The 17,867-nt window shown below is 44.5% G+C and overlaps 1 protein-coding gene across 6 annotated transcripts in view; it reads left to right on the top strand.

Annotated features, from left to right (window-relative positions):
- The window catches only part of DAB1 (DAB adaptor protein 1), a 591,361-nt gene that overhangs the window by 310,065 nt on the left and 263,429 nt on the right, over positions 1 to 17,867 (top strand). For all 6 annotated transcript variants that reach the window (XM_044238331.1, XM_044238332.1, XM_044238333.1 and 3 more), the window contains exon 2: positions 5,316 to 5,518. In XM_044238331.1, coding sequence (XP_044094266.1) covers positions 5,452 to 5,518 — 67 coding nt within the window. In that variant the 5' untranslated portion in view covers positions 5,316 to 5,451. The remainder of the gene's footprint in view (positions 1 to 5,315; positions 5,519 to 17,867) is intronic.

The following is a 17,867-nucleotide window of genomic DNA, read 5'->3' as shown; positions in this document are numbered from 1 at the left end:
ACTCTTTAATCTTCCAAATATTACATCCTTCGGAGTAGTCTTTCCATTTTACCGCTGAGGAAACAGGCTCTTCATCTGGATGGTTACAAACTCTTGTGCCTTGTTAATAGCCTGTTTGGGATGCTCTATAGTTTGGACAAAGAGATTAAAATGCCTAAGTCCCCAAACACGCAGGTTGTGGCATGCAGCTTTTAATCCCAAAGTTTGCCTTTTGGGAAGACTGCGTTTTCATCTGTGTTTTAAGTCCAGGTTATCTTTTTGGACTGGAATTTTCAGTGTTCCTAGCATATCACGAAGTGACATGCTGGATGTGGGGCATGGCTTGGAGGTTTTCTTGTTTTGTTTCTGTTTAATTTAGGTGAAATATACACAAAATAAAATTAACATTTTCAGCATGTACAATCCAGGGGTATTTATTATGTGTATGATGTTGTGCGACCACTGCCTCTATCTAGTTCCCAAACCTTTTTAGCACCCCCAAAGGAGATCCTGTACCCATGAAGCAGTCCCCTCCCCTCTTCCTTGCTTCCCTTAGTACCTCAAAACCACTGATCTGCTTTCCATCTCTCTATGGAGGTATCTGTTTTGGATCATTCATACAAATGGAGTTATACATTGTGTGACCTTTTTGGTTTAACTTCTTTCATTTGGCCCTCCTGTTGTCTTAGGCCATCCACACTGTAGCATGTAGCAATACCCCATTCCTTTTTTTGGCTGAATAGTATTCCCTTGCATGGACAGACCACATTTTGTTTCTCCACTGGCCAGCTGATGGACATCTGGAAGGCTTGGTGGGGAGGGAAGGTGGGGAGAAGAGTAGTCTGTACCCTGACCTGTGCTGTGCTACTTAAGAGCCGTGTGACCGTGGACCAGCTACCGACCGGCTTCTGCTTTCCTTTATTTGTTAAATGAAAACTGATAGTAAGACCTAACTTTTCAAGTGGTTGAAAGATTGAATAAAAGAAGTTCATAGTAGCATACCTGCCAAATAGCGGGCCAGCCTAAATGCTGGCTGTTGTACAGTAGGATCTTATGAGGGGGATGAGTGGGGGGAGAGAAAGCAGTTACAGTAGGTTTTTTTAGTATTTGTTTCTTCTGTTATGTATGCTTAGACCTTTATGCTGCTGCTGTTGCTTCTTCTTCTTCATCTTCTTCTTCACTTTTAAGGCCTACATGTTTTCTCTGCTTTGTTGTTTGGTGTTTTTTTTTTTTGCCTCCCTCTCCAGCGAAGTACCCCCACAACCCCTCCCCCCCAAACTCACTGAACACAGGATTTTACATTTAGAAGCAGGGCCCTAGACAGAATGCCTGTAGTGGAATGTTACATAATTCACATTTAGATTTGAAGAGCTCATTATAAAAAACCTGACACACTTCAGGAATATTAAATTACTGCAGATTGTGTGGAGCAAAGAAACATTATTGAAGCATTTCACAATTCTAGGCGAGTCTGAATTTAACCGATAGGGTTTCACAGCTTTTACTGGGGGAAAATGATTTCAGTTGTCACATGGTTCCTGGCCCTTGGGGGACTTTAATCTCTTTAATTACAAAGAAATGAATTTCCTAAATAATTTGGAGTTCCCTCACAGCATTTTCCCAACCTCTGGCTTTTGGAAAATTAAAGGGGATGCTAAGACCTGGGCTGTGGTAGCTTCTCTCCTTACTGCGGCTTCCTTATTGAAGTTTTTATATGAAATAATGTTGGTTTCCTTTCATTATTGATATCAGGGTGTTCTTCAGAAATGCACAAGCAATGCTTTATAACACTTGAACACAGTCTCCCAGTTTGTTGAACAAGCAGTGTTGGAGATTCCCCGGGATAGGGAGAGGTGCTGTATGGTGCTTTATGAAGTTGAAGGGGAAAACACAGCCCAGTTCCCATCCAGTTTTATGTAGGAACTTTTTTGTTTCTAAGGATTTTGTTTATTTATTTGACAGAGATCACAAGTAGGCAGAGAGGCAGAGAGAGAAGAGGACACAGGCTCCCTGCTGAGCAGCCAAGCAGAGAGCCTGATGTGGGGCTCAATCCCAGGACCCTGGGATCATGGCCTGAGCTGAAAGCAGAGGCTTTAATTCACTGGGCCACCCAGGCACCCCTATATGGGAACTTTTAAGAAGGCTTGAAATTGGGTAAAATCTATATATTTCAGCTCATTCTGTTATTTGTGTTAGGTACCTACTGTGTGCAAAACCAGCACGATGGAAATATCTTAGATTCTATCTCTTCCTGCAATGTCTTTACAAGGAAGACTTAACCTGCCTTAGTTTCCTCTTCTGTAAAGGGAGAATAACAGTATGGACCGGAGGTCATGCACTGACACGTGACTTTGAACTATTAACACAGGAAATGATTGGTGCCTTATCTCTTTTAAGCACTTTCCAGAAGGGGTGCCGGGTACTCTTCCAGGCACGTGACATGTGTGGTCACACTTCATTTCCACAGCGGCTCCCTGTTACCCCCATTACAGAGAGAGAGACACTGAGGCAAGGAGGGGGGTTGGGTCACTTCCTCAATATGCTGCGTATCAGCCGCTGAAGCTAGGCAGCTGGCCGAAAAGCGGATTGTAGCATAAGTAAGGAGAAATCCCGTTGAATAGAGAGATCAGAAAACCTTTCTGCCTACACTACTTTGACCTTGAAGGGTCAGTCGAATGTCAAGGCAGACTCGAGAAGAAAGATTGAAGAGAAAGGTTACAACTGCAAGTTACAGCTGGAGACGTGAGGAGGTACATCGCCTCCTTAGCAGACTTACATTTCCTTTTATTAGTTGGGCGGTTCTTTGCCAGTCTCTGTGCCTTTGCACAGCTGATCCTTCTGCCAGAAACAACTGTTCATTCATTTATTATACATGGACTTACTGAGTGCCTGTTGGTCCTCTCTCTTACCCAGTGGGCGTAAGGATCATTCTTTGAGACCCTCAGTATAGGGCTCCTCCTCTGAGAAGTTTTTGTTTTTTTAAGATTTGATTTATTTATTTGACAGACAGAGATCACAAGCAGGCAGAGAGGCAGGCAGAGAGAAGGGGAAGCAGGCTTCTTGTTGAGCAGAGAGCCCGATGCGGGGCTCGATCCCAGGACCCTGAGATCATGACCTGAGCCGAAGGCAGAGGCTTAACCCACTGAGCCACCCAGGTGCCCCACCTCTGAGTTTTAGTGACTCTTTCAAGCAAAGGAGTGTCCTTGCTCCTTTGTGTCCCAGTGTACCTGGTATCTGCATGTGTGTGTGTTCCGGTTGTGTGTGTCCTGCAGTCCCTTACCTGCCTGACATCTTCGTTAGACTGAGCACCTGTGAGCACAGGAATAAAGAGTCCGCACTCCTAGCCAGGGTGGCTGCACGCTAGCTGTCTCTTGACGTGAATGAGCCTGCATTTTGGGCCTGGCCCGCCGTAGGTTCTTCGTCACTGGCTGTGGCCATGAGATGATCAGTATTATTAAAAAATTTAAGTATGTCCATGTAGGACTTTGTGGCTCTGTCATCTCTGTCATCTCCTGTGGGATGTCGTCTTCTGTCAGGGGAGAGGCCGGGAAGTGGGGGGGAGGGCTAGGGGCGTGGTGCCGCTAGATGGCACAGGGTGGCAGGGAAGGTTCCCGTTTTCTGTCTTTGATTTCACGGACCCCATTCTAGGAAGACAGTTTGGCATTTTCCTTAGTTGTAGCTTTGGTTCCTATCGTTGAGACATCATTCAGGGCCAGCATCATTTAAAAAAAAAAAAATCGCTTTTTAACAAATGAGTAAACCCAAGTATCTTTGGCTGAGGTGAGAATTTCCCTATTATTGGGCCTTCCTATAATTTTACTAATTTTATTGTCTTTTTATTTAAGTATAAACACACAGTGTTCTGTTAGTTTCAGGTGTGCAGTGGAGTGACCCAGCTGTTCTCAGGGCTCATCACAGTTAAGTGTACTCTTAATCGCTTCACCTGTTTCACCCAGCACCGCCCCCCCCAGCTCCCCTCTGGTAATCCCCGGTTTGTTCTCTGCATATAGAAATGTGTTTGTTTGCCTCTCTTCTTCTTTGTTTTGTTTCTTAAATTCCACTTCTCAGTGAAGTCACACAGTGTTTGTCTTTCTCTGACATAGTTCACCCAGCATTATACCCTCTCTCCATTTGTAACAACACGGATGAATCTAGAATGCACAAAGCCTTCCTGTCGTTTTATGTGGCTTTTACATTAGACCTAGTTAAGCCCTCCTTAGTTGTCATGATTAAGAGGTTTGGTTTACTGTTCTTTTTGAGCAGAAACTGGCATTCAGGGTCCGCCTTTCTGGATTCAACCATTCTGGGTCTGTGGGATGAGCTCAGAATGGGCTTGCTCAGTTTAAAGACCCATTTCCAGCAGCTTTATCTTCATTTTCTTTAAAAATTGGATAACTAGGGAAATGTTTATTTTCAACTGAACTCTCCGATGTAACTCTCAGATAGATGGTCACTGGGAAGGATGGTTGACTCGACACCGGAGATACATTCATTCAGTTTAACTGAAATCAAATGAGATAATGTATGTGAACCCGTAGCTGAGGGCAAAGTATAGAGTAAGTGCATAGTAAATACGAGCTGTAATTGAAGTGGTTGTATTATCATTATTATCATTATCCTCTCTTCCCAGCACAGAGTCTGGACTTAATAGTACCTAGTAATGTGTGATGCATATTTATTAAAGAAAGAAAGAACGGAATGAGTGGCTGCCTGCTTCTTCTCTTTTGCTCCCCATATTAAATGCTTGTCTGCTCTTACAGCTGAGGAAAAAGCTGACATAAAAATTGGCTGGCTGGAAAGTTTCTCAGCCCCATTTGTCACCTTACCCTTGGAGCCCAATTGTATGTCAACTCCATGTCCCCGCTGATGCCTGGCAGTGAGGGAGAGACCACAGGTCACTTCCCTATGATCTGCCTTAGCCGCCATGGCTCTGATCAAGCTTGGCTGATGGATGGGTGCCCTGTTGTTGGAAATGTCTCCACGGGGTTGCTCAGGAAATACTTCTTTGCTGTATTTTCTGGGTGGCATCTACTGCTTCAAAGCAAGACACATGGAAAACAAGGAGTTGGGCTTTGTCCTTGGAAATCCAGAGTTTTAAAGAGATCTGTGTCGAGTTATGTACCTAGGTTGACAGTCCATGTTTCAGGTAGACCTGTCATTCCCTTTGCTACAAACTCTGTCGTTGGCTTGATGACATCAAGGAAGCATTTCGTACACAGAGACCAAGGTTTTCCTGGTTTTGTATGTTTGACAGTCTGTTTTGCCACCCCCCGACTAATTTCTGTGGAACCTCACAAAGGTGATGATTCTGAACGTTCTCTTGGCTTGATTCGCAGCGCTCGGAAGGAGTGAATGAGATGTGCAGCTCGGAGCGTTGTTTCTGAAGGGAGGAGTCGTTGTCTTGAAGAGGAGTCCTCCATGAGCCTGGCCGAGGCCCGGGATCTGTGTGAAGTGGACTAAGGATTTAGTAGGATGTCAACTGAGACAGAACTTCAAGTAGCTGTGAAAACCAGCGCCAAGAAAGACTCCAGAAAGAAAGGTAGGGCTGCTTTGTTCCTTCCTTACTGGCTATTTGTCTGTGCAGTGTTTTATCTCTGGAATGATTTATAGCACTGTCTTTGTGATGGCATATGTTTTTTAATGGGCGCTAGCATTATTTGCTGTTTTCTGTACTCGCAGTGTATATTTTAATGGCTCACCATTATGCCTTGGGTAAAATCCAAAATTATTTTCCTAACATATAAAACCCTTCCTGGTATGCCTTCTACCCATCCCTCCAGCAAGCAATGTCTCTGCCTAATCCTCTCCCCCGCGGCACCCCACCCCCCCCGCGCGCCTTATCCAACCTTGTTTATCCTCCAGGCATTCTGTCTCTTGGGGTTCACTTTCACAGGTTTCCAAAGTTCTCAAATTCCAGCAGCACCAGAATCACCTGGAAGGCTTGTTAAAACACAGATGCGGGGTCTCATCCCCAGAATTTTGGGGTTTGGGAGGTCTGGGGTAGAGCCCACCCCTGCATTTAGAACAAATACCCCAATCGTACCGATGCCATTGTTTCAGAGTCCAGACTTTGGGAACCACTGGACAATTAATCTAGCGCAAAATCCTTTGTCACTCCCCGCTTGTTCCTAGGCTGGCTCCCACTTAATCTTCAGGTCAGTGCTTTCCTTCCTCCCCGCACTGGGTTAGTTGTTCTTGTTTGTTTTGCTGCAGGAGCACTTTGTTAGAATCTCACTTTATTCAAAATTTCCCGTGTTTTTGTTTATGGGCTGGACCAAGCATTCCTGCAGAGCCGGACCTCTCCTTCTCCCATCAGCTCCAGCACTTGGAACGTGCTTGACCCCGAGTGGGCACATAGAGACCTGCTAATGAGGACTGGCATGCGTAGTATGATAATGAAGTAACTCTCACCCTCAGTAACTCTCACCCTCTCCATGTTTTCTGGAGAATTGGGTCCCATGGTTTTATGACCATGCCTTCCAGGATGTCTGTCTCCTGGTTGCAATTAGGCGTAAGCGACTTCGTGCTGTGTGTTGTCTTTCTCTCCCTCATCTTCTGCTGCACGGAGGACGATTAATAGACTTCTCTTTCAGGTCTTGAAATCTGTCAATATGGGCTTGCAAACCAGGATGCACTCAGTTGCTTTGTAGAGGCAGTGATTTGTTTGAGACACTGCTGTGCCTGCCCCGTCATGTTTCCTGATGGTATTTGTCTGACACTCTATAGGAAACAAGGGACATAAATGTAATACACAGGCAGTTCCCAGACAGCCACAACCTCAGGAAGGATGGTAAATGTTGCTTTGGATGTTTATTTGAAACACAAATATTTTGGAAGCAGCCTATTTTATTTGCTAAAACTTAATGTAAACCTTGTATTTCATGCATCATGGTCTAAGAATAATAGAAGGAAAGCAAGTCAGTGAGAGAGCAGGTCTTGGGAGAACGGCTACATGGAGAAAAAAGATTGCAGAGCATGATAATGCACTAGAATTCAAATGCTTTTTCAGTGAAAACTGACAAGTTATATTTTTGCTTCAGATTTAACCTTTCCACTAAACTTGTGCTCTTGAATGCTTAATGCATTAAAAATTGTATCTTACTGAATATCTTTTCATTCTTAATTTTAAAATGCAAACCAGGAGCTTTCTAAAATGAGGATTCAGGTTTTCAGAACATTGGCTTGGTTGAAGATTTGGGATGAGAGTATGAAGGTGACTTTTTAGAACCTCCTCATCTTCATGTCTTACGGGACTCTAAAATCAGCACGATACATAACGCAAGGAATATCTCTTAGTGAGTGGCCAGTACCATGGAGCCTGGACATGCAGACCTAGATTCAAATTATAGCTATGCCAGCTCCTAACTGTGTGACCTTAGGATGTTACTTAACCTCTCTGAGCATCTGTTTTCTCTCCTGTAAGTAAGGATATTATATTAAAGTTCAGAGGCTTACTATGAAGAATAATTGAGATAAGACAGATTAAATACTTGGTATATTACTTGGCATTTATTAAAGGATCAATAAAGAGCCTTTTTAAGAAAAGATTTTATTCATTAATTTCACAGAGAGAGTGGGGGCGGTGGCGGAGCAAGCACCAGCAGGGGGAGAGGTAGAGGGAGAGGGAAAAGCAGGCTTCCCCCTGAGAAGGGAGCCTGACTCGGGGCTTGATATCAGGACCCTGGAATCGTGACCTGAGTTGAAGATTGATGTTTGACTGAGCCACACAAGTGCCCCAACAAAGAGCCTTTATGTGTGTTTTTCCTCTTCCTTTTCCCTTTTTTTTCCCCTTTTCTCCTGACCCTTCTCTCCTTACTACTTCTTATCTCCTTTCTTCCTGTCCTCTCTCTCCATTTCCCTCCTCTCTTCCTTTTTCTTTCTTTTCTCCCATTTCTGTACTCTCCTCCTCCTCCTCCTTCTTCTTCTCTCTTTTTTAAAGATTCTATTTATTTATTTGAGCTAGACAGAGAGAGACCACGAGTTGGGGAGACGTAGCGGGAGAGGGAGAGTTAGACTCCCCGATGAGCAGGCAACCCAATGTGGGACTTGATCTCAGGACCCTGCCGAAGGCAGCCGCTTAACCGACTAAGCCAACCCACTCAGGTGCCCCTCTGTGCTCCTCTTCTTCTTCATTTTCATCATCAGCATTATACTGTTTACTCTTACCCATTCTAGAACCAAGGGGATCTTAAAAAGTATATAGCTGATTTGTCTCAAAGTAAGATTTTACAATTGTTCTTAGCTATGTAACAGTGATAAACCATATGCGTTCCTTATCGACTTCTCTGGCTCAGGGCATTATGAAAGCACATACCTACATGTGAAAAGAGAGAATGTGGGTGCCTGGGTGGCTCAGTGGGTTAAGCCGCTGCCTTCGGCTCAGGTCATGATCTCAGGGTCTTGGGATCGAGTCCCGCATCAGGCTCTCTGCTCAGCGGGGAGCCTGCTTCCTCCTCTCTCTCTCTGCCTGCCTCTCTGGCTACTTGTGATCTCTCTCTGTCAAATAAATAAATAAAAAAAAAAAAGAAAAGAGAGAATGTGCTCATAAAAGGATTAATTTATTTCTTACTATTCAGTTTTCTCTGTGGAACAAGAAGTATTCCATTAAGCAAATGTTGCTGACTGAGCCAAAATATGTAGAATTTTAAATGGAAATGTTAACAGTTTATTTATTGATCCAGGTTTATGTCTTTCTTTCTGATCCTTAAGTAATTCTTTTTCTTGTCTTATTGCATTAGCTGAGTCTGTCAGTACAATATTTAGTAATAGGAGGTATTCTTAACTTGATCTTTGATTAATGGAAGTGCTTCTAAGTTTCCTTTAACTGTGATATTTGAATTTTTACTAGATTTTTTTTTCTACTTTTATTGTTTTGGAAGTGTTGTTGTTTTTTAATAAATCCTGAATTTGGACATTGAATTTTGTCATATGCTCTTTCTATATTTATTTCAATGCTTATACATATTTTTCCTCTTAGTTTATATCGCAGTGGATTTTACTGATAGATTTTTCTAGACTTCATTTCTAAGGTAAATGTTACTCTTTCATGACACATTTCTATATATGGATTTGATTTTTTGATATTTTACTTAGGATTTTGATATCCATATTCATCAGCATGATTAGCATATAACTTTCTTTTCTTAAAGAATCTTTGTGCCTGGTATTAGTTAAAGTTTTTAATTTCATATGGTGATTTTTTTGGTGCTCAGGAAATACTGAATGATATTTTAGCCCTTTTCTGAAAAAAATGGTTTTCTTTCTGAAGTAATTTTATTTGACTTTTTAGAAGGTATATATTCTTTTAACTGAAAATTAAAACAGAAAATTAAGCATGCCTAATCCCATTATTCAAAAATAACGGCTCTGGACTGTTTTCAGGATGTGTGTTTGAGATCAAACTAATTCATACAGTTTCATATCCTGCTTTGTTATTTGACATTATATCATAAGTACTTTTCTCATATTATTACATGATATTATAGACTAGAGAGGGTGTTTTTGCCCCTGTGGCAAGATTTAGATGGTTCCTGGGGCAGATATTTTATTTCCTAAAAGAGAATACCTGACAATACAGGTCATCTATCAAGAGTGAGAGTGGCATAAAGAAAAGTTAAGAGGCCCTTTAGAATTTCTCACAAACGTATCACCCGCTTCTTTAACCCAGGCTTTTGAAAGGAAGTCAGAGAGTTTCCAACACAAGTCACCCGGGGGCATATTTCACCATAAAATGCATTTCTCGACAGGCCTTATAGGAGACGTAACTGGAGTATTCACAATTCAAATAAGGAAGACTTGAACGTAGTAAGAAATAAAGTTGCTTTCTTCATTTCATTTTTATTGGATTGTGTTGCTACACATGCTGCTTATCCAACGGTGCCTATTCCAGGAGTGGAGTTGATGGAGGACGGGAATATAGATTTTCAGGTTCGTTACCTGACATCAAAGGGGCAGAACAGCTGATGCGATTCTGGTTATTTATAAACCCCGCACCAGGCCACCCAGTGGAAGACTGTGAGAGAGGAAGGGTCTCAGGTGAGCAGGTGCAGAAGTCTTTGGGGACAGTGCCCGGGGACTTCAGTCAGCAACACCTGGCAGCCGAGGGTGGTAGAAAGAGCACTCACTTTGGAGCCAGACCTGGTTTTGAATTCCAATTCTTTTCCCTCTTGCTGTGTAACCAGAGCTGGGTTATTTAGCCTCTTAGAACCCTATCTCAATGAGTGTGTGTGTGCGCGCGTGTGCAAATAATACCAGAAGGGTGGGAGGGGCATCGTGGGTGAAGGTCCAGCGTGGGAGCCACAGCGTGGCAGCTGCCTGCTTAGCGTTAGTTTTTCTGCCCTTTTCCTTCTGAGATCATAGTTCAGCACTGTCTCCTGATCTTCTAGAAACACTTGCAAATAAGCTTACTCACTTTCCATGTATTAGAGTTATGTCCAAGGATCATTAGTTAGAAAAACAATAATAACAACAAAATGCTACCTTATTTGCTCCCTAAAAGATTCGGCCCCGAGCATCCGAGCCCTGATGGGTCTAGAAGTTTGTTGTCATATGGCACATGCATTAACTTTGGAGCCCCAGCAAGCTGAGTTTTAACCCTGGCTTTGTGCCTTAGTAGCTGTGTGAACTATTGGGAAGTTTCTTTTTTTTTTCTTCTTCTTCTTTTTTTTTTTTTTTTTAATCTTTTTATTTTTAAAATTTTATTTATTTATTTGTCAGAGAGAAAGAGAGAGTACAAGCAGGGGGGAGTGGCAGGCAGAGGGAGAAGCAGGCTCTCCACTGAGCAGGAACCCCAATGCAGGACTCGATTCTAGGACCCTAGGATCATGACCTGAGCCAAAGGCTTATCCGACTGAACCATCCAGGCGTCCCTATTGGGAGATGTCTTAAAATTCTGGTTAGTTTTGGTTAACGAATGGTTTCAGTAATGCCATAGGGGTTCTTATCCTTCACTTGGACTGTTAGCCCTGGAAACTATCCTGTTAACTAGGGCTTACCCCTGAGGAGCTTGTAAAGTGCCATCACATTCATCATCTGATTGGATCCTTGGGACTGGGGTAATTAATTAAAAAAAATTCTTATTATGACGCCTGTAGTTGCGGAGCTGCTGTTTCCCTGCCTCTGCCTGCTGCTCTTGCCCTGCAGGGGTGCTGTCTGCCAGCTGTCAAGATCTTAACCCCGGGCTTCTGCCTCAGGCCACTTCCGCTTTTCCAGCTTCCGTTTCCTCAGGCACCAAACGGAGGCGGAAATTAGATCCGGGCAACCCAATCTGAAACCTGGAGGAAGCATTAATGAACGAATGAGGTCTTTTGTCCACAAGGATTTATCCAGCCCCGGCGTGAGCCCTGACGGCAGTCAGTGTTCTGTGGGGAGAGAGAAGTTTCTGGAAAGGAGACCCTGACTGCAGGCAGTTCATGTCGTTGAAGACCTTCCACCTCAGGAGGCCCTTCTGATTTTTTATAGTCTCATCCTCTCCTTGAAAAGACCTGTTCTCTGCTTTGCAGCTTTGATTCATTCTCATCCTATCACTACTCAAAAGTTAATGTTTTATTTTTACCCCACACTCATATCTGTTCCTTAAAATATGGCACGTTCCTCCTAATAAAAAAATTCTTAAACTCTTTTCACGGCTTTTCTGACTTAAAAGCAAGTGAGTTTTCATCTTCATAAACACACGTAAGACAACATTCTAAAGAAACCTGAGTCAGTTCTCTAGAAATGGAGAAACAGAAAGGGTTCTAAGGAATTTACATTCAGAGGCTAGCTAGAGCCTCTTGCTCACAGATGAGCTTCTCGAAAGAAGGACTTGCCGCTGGTCACTCCTTTGGGTAGTGGCAGAGGCAGGGCTGGAGGCCAGGAACGGCTTCCATGGCTGGTGTTCCTCCAGCTTCTTAGACTGCAGACAACTTAACCTTCTTGGGATTGCCCTCTTGGCTGTTTGTTCCCTCTTCTTTACACTGAAGACTCCTGGAAGAGGTCCTTAGAAGCGGATGAACTTAAGTTTGATTTAAGACTTGACACGACGTCTGCTTGCATGTCTCAGGCTAGCTATCTAACTTTCTAAGGCTCAGCTTCTTGATCCATAAAACAGGGACAAGAGCACCTATCGCAAAGTGCTGTCGTGAGGATTACATGAGTGAATAAACCTACGACACCCAGCACAATTCTCTGTACATAGACTCAGGATGAGCAACTTTCCTTTTTCCCTCCAGCACCCCAGCTCCTCACTCAGCCTCGAGAGGCAGCACGTCTCCTAGTGCTGTATGACATCAGGGAAGAGTAGAAGGCGCCCTTTCCTCCAGAGGCACCTGGGGGCATCCCTGAGAAGAAGGAACTGGTTCATCTTCCAGTGGATGCTTGTTTCAATAATAATGGGCAAGGTGGTCAGGAAATACAAAGGAGAACGGACCGTGTTGTTAAGCTATAGATGTTTATTAATAGCCATCATTTGTATTGTGCTTGCTGCGTGCAAACCATTTTAGATAAACTGTCCCCAAGGAGCCCAACTCGTACATCGCCCCATGGAACACATGAGAAAATAACGTTCAGAAAGATCAAGAGACTTGCTCTGGGTCACGTGGTGTGTCTGCATAAGCTGGAAAGCCCCGGGTCTGCCAGCCAGTAACGTCTGTGTGGTCTTCCCTGAAAACATGCTCTGGGTTTGCCCTGTGCCTTGATGCTGGAGGCTGGTGGTTCCGACAGAATTACAGGGGGGCTGCACTCTTTTTTTGGCAGGGGAGGCACGGAAACCGATGAGGCACATCACACAGATTTATGGCACCATTCTGCCTTGGCAGGATTTTGGATCTTGGTGTGCTAATTGTTCTCTCCTGACTCTGTGATTTGCAGGCTTTGGAAATTCAAAATCCAGGATTTAATTACATGATGACATCAATTTCTCTGAGGTTGATCCATAAAGCTCTGGGGCTGAAGGGCTTGGGAGGGAGGGAATACCATTTTGGGTCAAGAAGTCCAGTCCTTTATGGTAGGACTGGCTGTCAGATTGTATGATGTGTTGTGGGGAGAGAATTCTGTACTCTCTGTGAGCACATGGTCTTGAATTTATTACAGGACACATCACTCACTGTGGCCATTCCCTGAAGACATACTCATTTCAGGTTTCATTGGTGACTTAGTTCTGGGCTTCAGTTTAACTGGTTCCTTTCTAAGAAGTCAGGCTTTCTTCAAGCCTTCCTTCACATCCCTTTCTTCCCTGAATGTGTTGTATAACCCCAGCAGCATACCAAAGAGGATAGCCCCCCAAGCAAGCCATCTGAGTTTTGGTCCCTGTGTCTTTGTCACTTGGCCTTCTCTTACCCTGAGCCATACCATGCTTCAGTTCCCAGAACTCACCTCCGGGACACCTGTGTGTCAGCTCCTTCTACCTGGGTCATCTTTCCTGTCTCTTTACTTGGCCAACTCCTGGTCAGGACCCAACAGCCATTTGTCTGAGCCACCATCCTTAACATTTTGAGCTTCATAAGATTCTCGATTAATCGCTGACTGTGAGCCCTGGTGACCTCCTAAATGCCTTCCAAAGCTGTCCATGCTCTCTCCTCACGGCTCCTCTCCCAAGGACAGTCCAGGCTGCCTTCCTCTGCCATCTGGATTGTTCTCACGCCCCTACTAAGGGGTTTGCGGGTTTTCAGTGTTTTCCATCTCCAAGCTGTTTGGGACACTTGGAGATCTGATCACGTCTCCCCTCTGCTGCAGACCCTTCAGGGAGCAGCTCCGAGTGCCCCCAGGGTGACATCCACACTGCTTCTCATGGCATCCCAGGGGCCGCACCTGGGCCGTCGACGCCTCCTTATCTCTCTGGTCACATCTCTGCACGCTGTTCTGCAGCGATAGTCCATTCTGTGGCACAGGGAATCAATTTCATTTCCCTGATTATACCATATGATTGTTCCTATTAAGGGTTTGGCAAGTCCTGTTTCTTCTCCAAAGAATATGTTTTCCTTTATTTCTTTTCAGAGCTAACTCCGCTTATCCTTTAGTTTCAAGTTCAGTATGACTGTCCTCGGCATTGTTTTGGTGCCCCCTTACAGCCCACGCCCCGATCCCCAGCTGCAGGTCATGACTCTTTTGCTCTCAGATGTCTCATGTTGCTCACTGTTACATATTTTCAGTCGTCTTTTTGTTCCTCTGTGTCACTCATGAGGCTGGGAGTCCTGCGACGGCAGGGACCGTGCCTGTCTTGTTAATAACCACATCATTTCTACCACTGAGCTCGGTGCTGAGAGATGTCGGTATGCAGCAGTGTGGGCGGATGAATAAGCAGGTGAACAAATGAATTTATGACAGAGATAAGCCTCCTTCAGCTGGATTTGTGGGGGGTTCCCTAGCACCCTGCACGTTCTCAAGTCATCACACTTGCCATGGTTCTCCTATCGGTTTTGGCTTATTTTTCTGTCTCTACCGTTAGCCCTGAGTTCCTAGCACGGCACTCAGAACATGGTAAGTACTCAGTCAGTGTTTGTTGAGTTGGTGCTCACGTGGTGGGGCCGGGGTGGGGAAATGATCTGCACAAGGAGAAAGAAAATGACAAAACACAAGCATCTCCCCGAAGTGCTGGCTCTTGGGATTCTTATTATGTCGCCTTGAAAATTCCTACCATTCTGTGAACTACTTCTCCTTTTGTGATGTGTGTCCAATCACGTCTGGTGCCGTAATTTAGCATGATGTGGGCCATATTGGTAGTAAAGCTATACGATTTGCCATATTAGTTCATCCCACTGCTTCATTAAGCTCAGTGTGCTGCCCGTGGCCGTGGCTGGGCTTGAATTTTGATGTTGGGAAGAACAAAGCCCTTTACATTATCCCTCCAAGTCCCGTGAGTCAGGTAAGGGCACATGCCTTTGTGGGGCTGGAGAATGTTCATCTTTGCAGATAATCAGCATATGCCCCAGAGCGTGGGGTTTTCTTATCCACGCGGTTTGCTGAGTGAGCAGACGATGTTCCAAGGTGTGCTGGGATTTCAGCAACCCCCTCCTTTTGCCGCAAAGCCTCTGGGTTGGTCAGAGTGCATATGTTGCAAGACTGAGCAATTCCACACAACCCATCAGGAGAGTACATGGAGATAAAAGATAGAGGAGAGGTTTGCTGGGGGTGAAATGTTGTTTCATTTAAGCTTGAAAACAACCTTTGGACAAGTGTCCCCGTGTTAGAGGAGAGGCGACTGAGGCTCAGACAGATGAACAGCTTGCCTGAAGTCCGCAATGTGGAGGTAAAGGAACCCATTTGCGGCTAGATCTCTCTGATCCCAGGTCCTGTCTACATGCTTCACACTAGACTAAGCTACTCCCTACTGAACGGTGTGCCTTCTTACCAAATACCGAGTAAGACTTACACTGAAAGACATCATCCGACACTCTTAGGTTGCCACGGCCTTACCAAGAGGAAGGAAGGAGGGCAGAATATGTGAGACAGTAGGGAGGGGAGTTGGAAAGGCAGAGGAAGCTCTAGGTCTTCACTCCCCTTCTCTGGCAGGTGGGAGGTTGCTGTACACAAGGGTTCCCGGTGATGGACTGGGAACATTTCCCTTTCTAAGGAGAATGCCAGTTATTCTGTGTTTTCCAGATACAAAACGGTAAAGACTAGGTGAACTTGAGGGACTTTGTGCGCATTCACCAGAATGCAATTCTAGCTCATAATTTGGAACAAGCACTCCAATTTTGCAAATGCCTCCAAATCGATGAGTCGTCCCATTAACCCATTTCACCTCCGAGTGGGCTTCTCTGCATCAGAAATAATCACGACAATGCTGGTGAGGAAGGTAGCTACTATCTGTCCGCGGTGAAAAAGTGTCAGACATTGCATTTGAATGCTTACATGTATTTTCTCCTGAACGAGACCTTGAGGGAGCTCCTCTTTTTAAAACCCCAAGTTTACAGACAAGGACATGGAAATTAAGGAGGCAGGACAGAGTTCCTGCCATGACTCCTGACCTTATGCTCTGAACAGACCTGTAGTTTTGCCTCACTCACGCATTCAGCAGGCATCACATGTGCCTTATGTGCACCTGGACCTTCTGAACATATTGACTTGCTTGGCCCTTTTTGCACACACGTGAGTTTTCTCCAGCTTATTCTCTTCTCTCTGTCTGGGGGGAAAAAAAATCACCTGAATCTCAGCTCACTGCCAAGGCCTGCCTCATCCCCTTAGACCCAACTCGGAGAGCACGTCCATGAAGCTCTTTCTCAGCATTCTCTTCCCCCATGAAGCCTTCATTCCCCCATGATTTTCAGCATGTTGGGTTTTGACAAAGTTTTTCATCCAGAGAAAGCTTTTCTGTCTTTCTTCCATCAACCTGAAATGCACTTAAATACCTCTCTTCCTTACTAGATTGTGTTGTAAGTCGAGATGTGATGGCAGGGACTGTTGTCTTGGGCATTGTTATATCCTCTTGGAGCTGGGATGAGAATTTACTGAAGAGTTGTCAGTGTGTAAGATGGGAAATGACATTAATTACACGACTACTGTGCAAGCAGAGAGTACGGTGAGAACACAGGATTTGATGAGGTTGGTAAAACTCCCATTTTACAGATGAGGAAACATCAACTAAGTTCAGAATATGTCCAAGGTCGCCCATCATGTAAATGGAAGAACATGAATTTTTAAACTTTGCTCTCAATGATCCAAAGCCCAGGCTCTTTCTGCCATATTCGCTCTTTCCCAGCAGTGGCCATCAAATAAAACCCCAGCGAAAAGCTCAGTTCCTGGGGGTCTGTGTCCTATTGGTACGTGGCAGCAAGATTTGCAATTTACTTTTACAAAGAATTTATATATCATCATTGTAGATTCACTTCCCTCAGATGGGGGACTGTCATCACTTGAGTTTTTCGGTTCCCCTGACTGGTGATACCGCTCTAGGGAGAGCTTGCATTCCGATTGTTAAACCAGAGGCAGGAAAAGCCACACAGGAACTCTCTACCCTGGAAGGAGCCCAGCAGATGATGAATAGCAGACCTGAATCTTATCATGTATTTCAGGATGATGTACGGGACTGTTGGAAACTGCCTTTGACAAATGTGCACGGGAAGGGGAATTATCTCCAACAATGAAAAATGTTCTTATTATGTGATCCTAAAAAGGATCAGGACCCCTATCATTGGGAAAATGATCATCCCCGTATCCCTTATTAACAGCGATATGGAAGCATGTGCTAAAGACATTGGACGTTGGGCTGAAGCTGTGATGGATAGCCGTGAGTGCTGGATCACGTTGGACTTATGAAAGGTAGCGTGATGCTTGATAGCAGGTGGGAAATGTGCAACTCGCTAAGGTCGCTTTTAGCCCTTGCTTCGCGAGGCTCTGCAAGACTTGTTCCTGCTATCTTAGCCAAGTACCCAGAGGCTTTTGGTCAGGCCCAAAGCTATGATTCAAGAGTAGGAGGTATGCGATACACGTTTGTAGGAAATAAAACCATTTCCATAAGGAGGAGAAGACAGGCATTTTAAATATTTAATCTTACTTCATTTTCACATTTCACACGCTTATGTGGAAACCTGGAGTCATAGAGATTCACCAGCCTACCCGAGGCTAGAAACTGGCAGAGTGCAGATTTGAACCTGAACAGTTTGATTTCAAAGTCTATACGCTTTGCAGACCATGGTAGTTTTCAGTAAATAAGCTCCTGGTTGGAGTTCAGAATAATAGACGTAGAAACAACCGAATGTGTATGTGAAGTGCGTACTGCAGGCCCTAGCACAGGGTAGCTGTTGAAGAGATGCGAGTCTTCCTGCCTTTCCTCCTTCCCTCTTTCCCTCCTTCTTTCCTTCATTCCATGTTTGAGTGTTTGAGTGTTTTCCAAAACCAGGCAGAGTGTTGGCCACAGAAGATTATAAACAAGTCCTGGGCTTAGGGAACTTGAGATCTCTCCCAAAGACAGA

The sequence above is a fragment of the Neovison vison genome, chromosome 2, assembly GCF_020171115.1.
Source record: "Neovison vison isolate M4711 chromosome 2, ASM_NN_V1, whole genome shotgun sequence".
Lineage (NCBI taxonomy): Eukaryota > Metazoa > Chordata > Mammalia > Carnivora > Mustelidae > Neogale > Neogale vison.
This window is presented reverse-complemented; position numbering and strand designations above follow the sequence as displayed.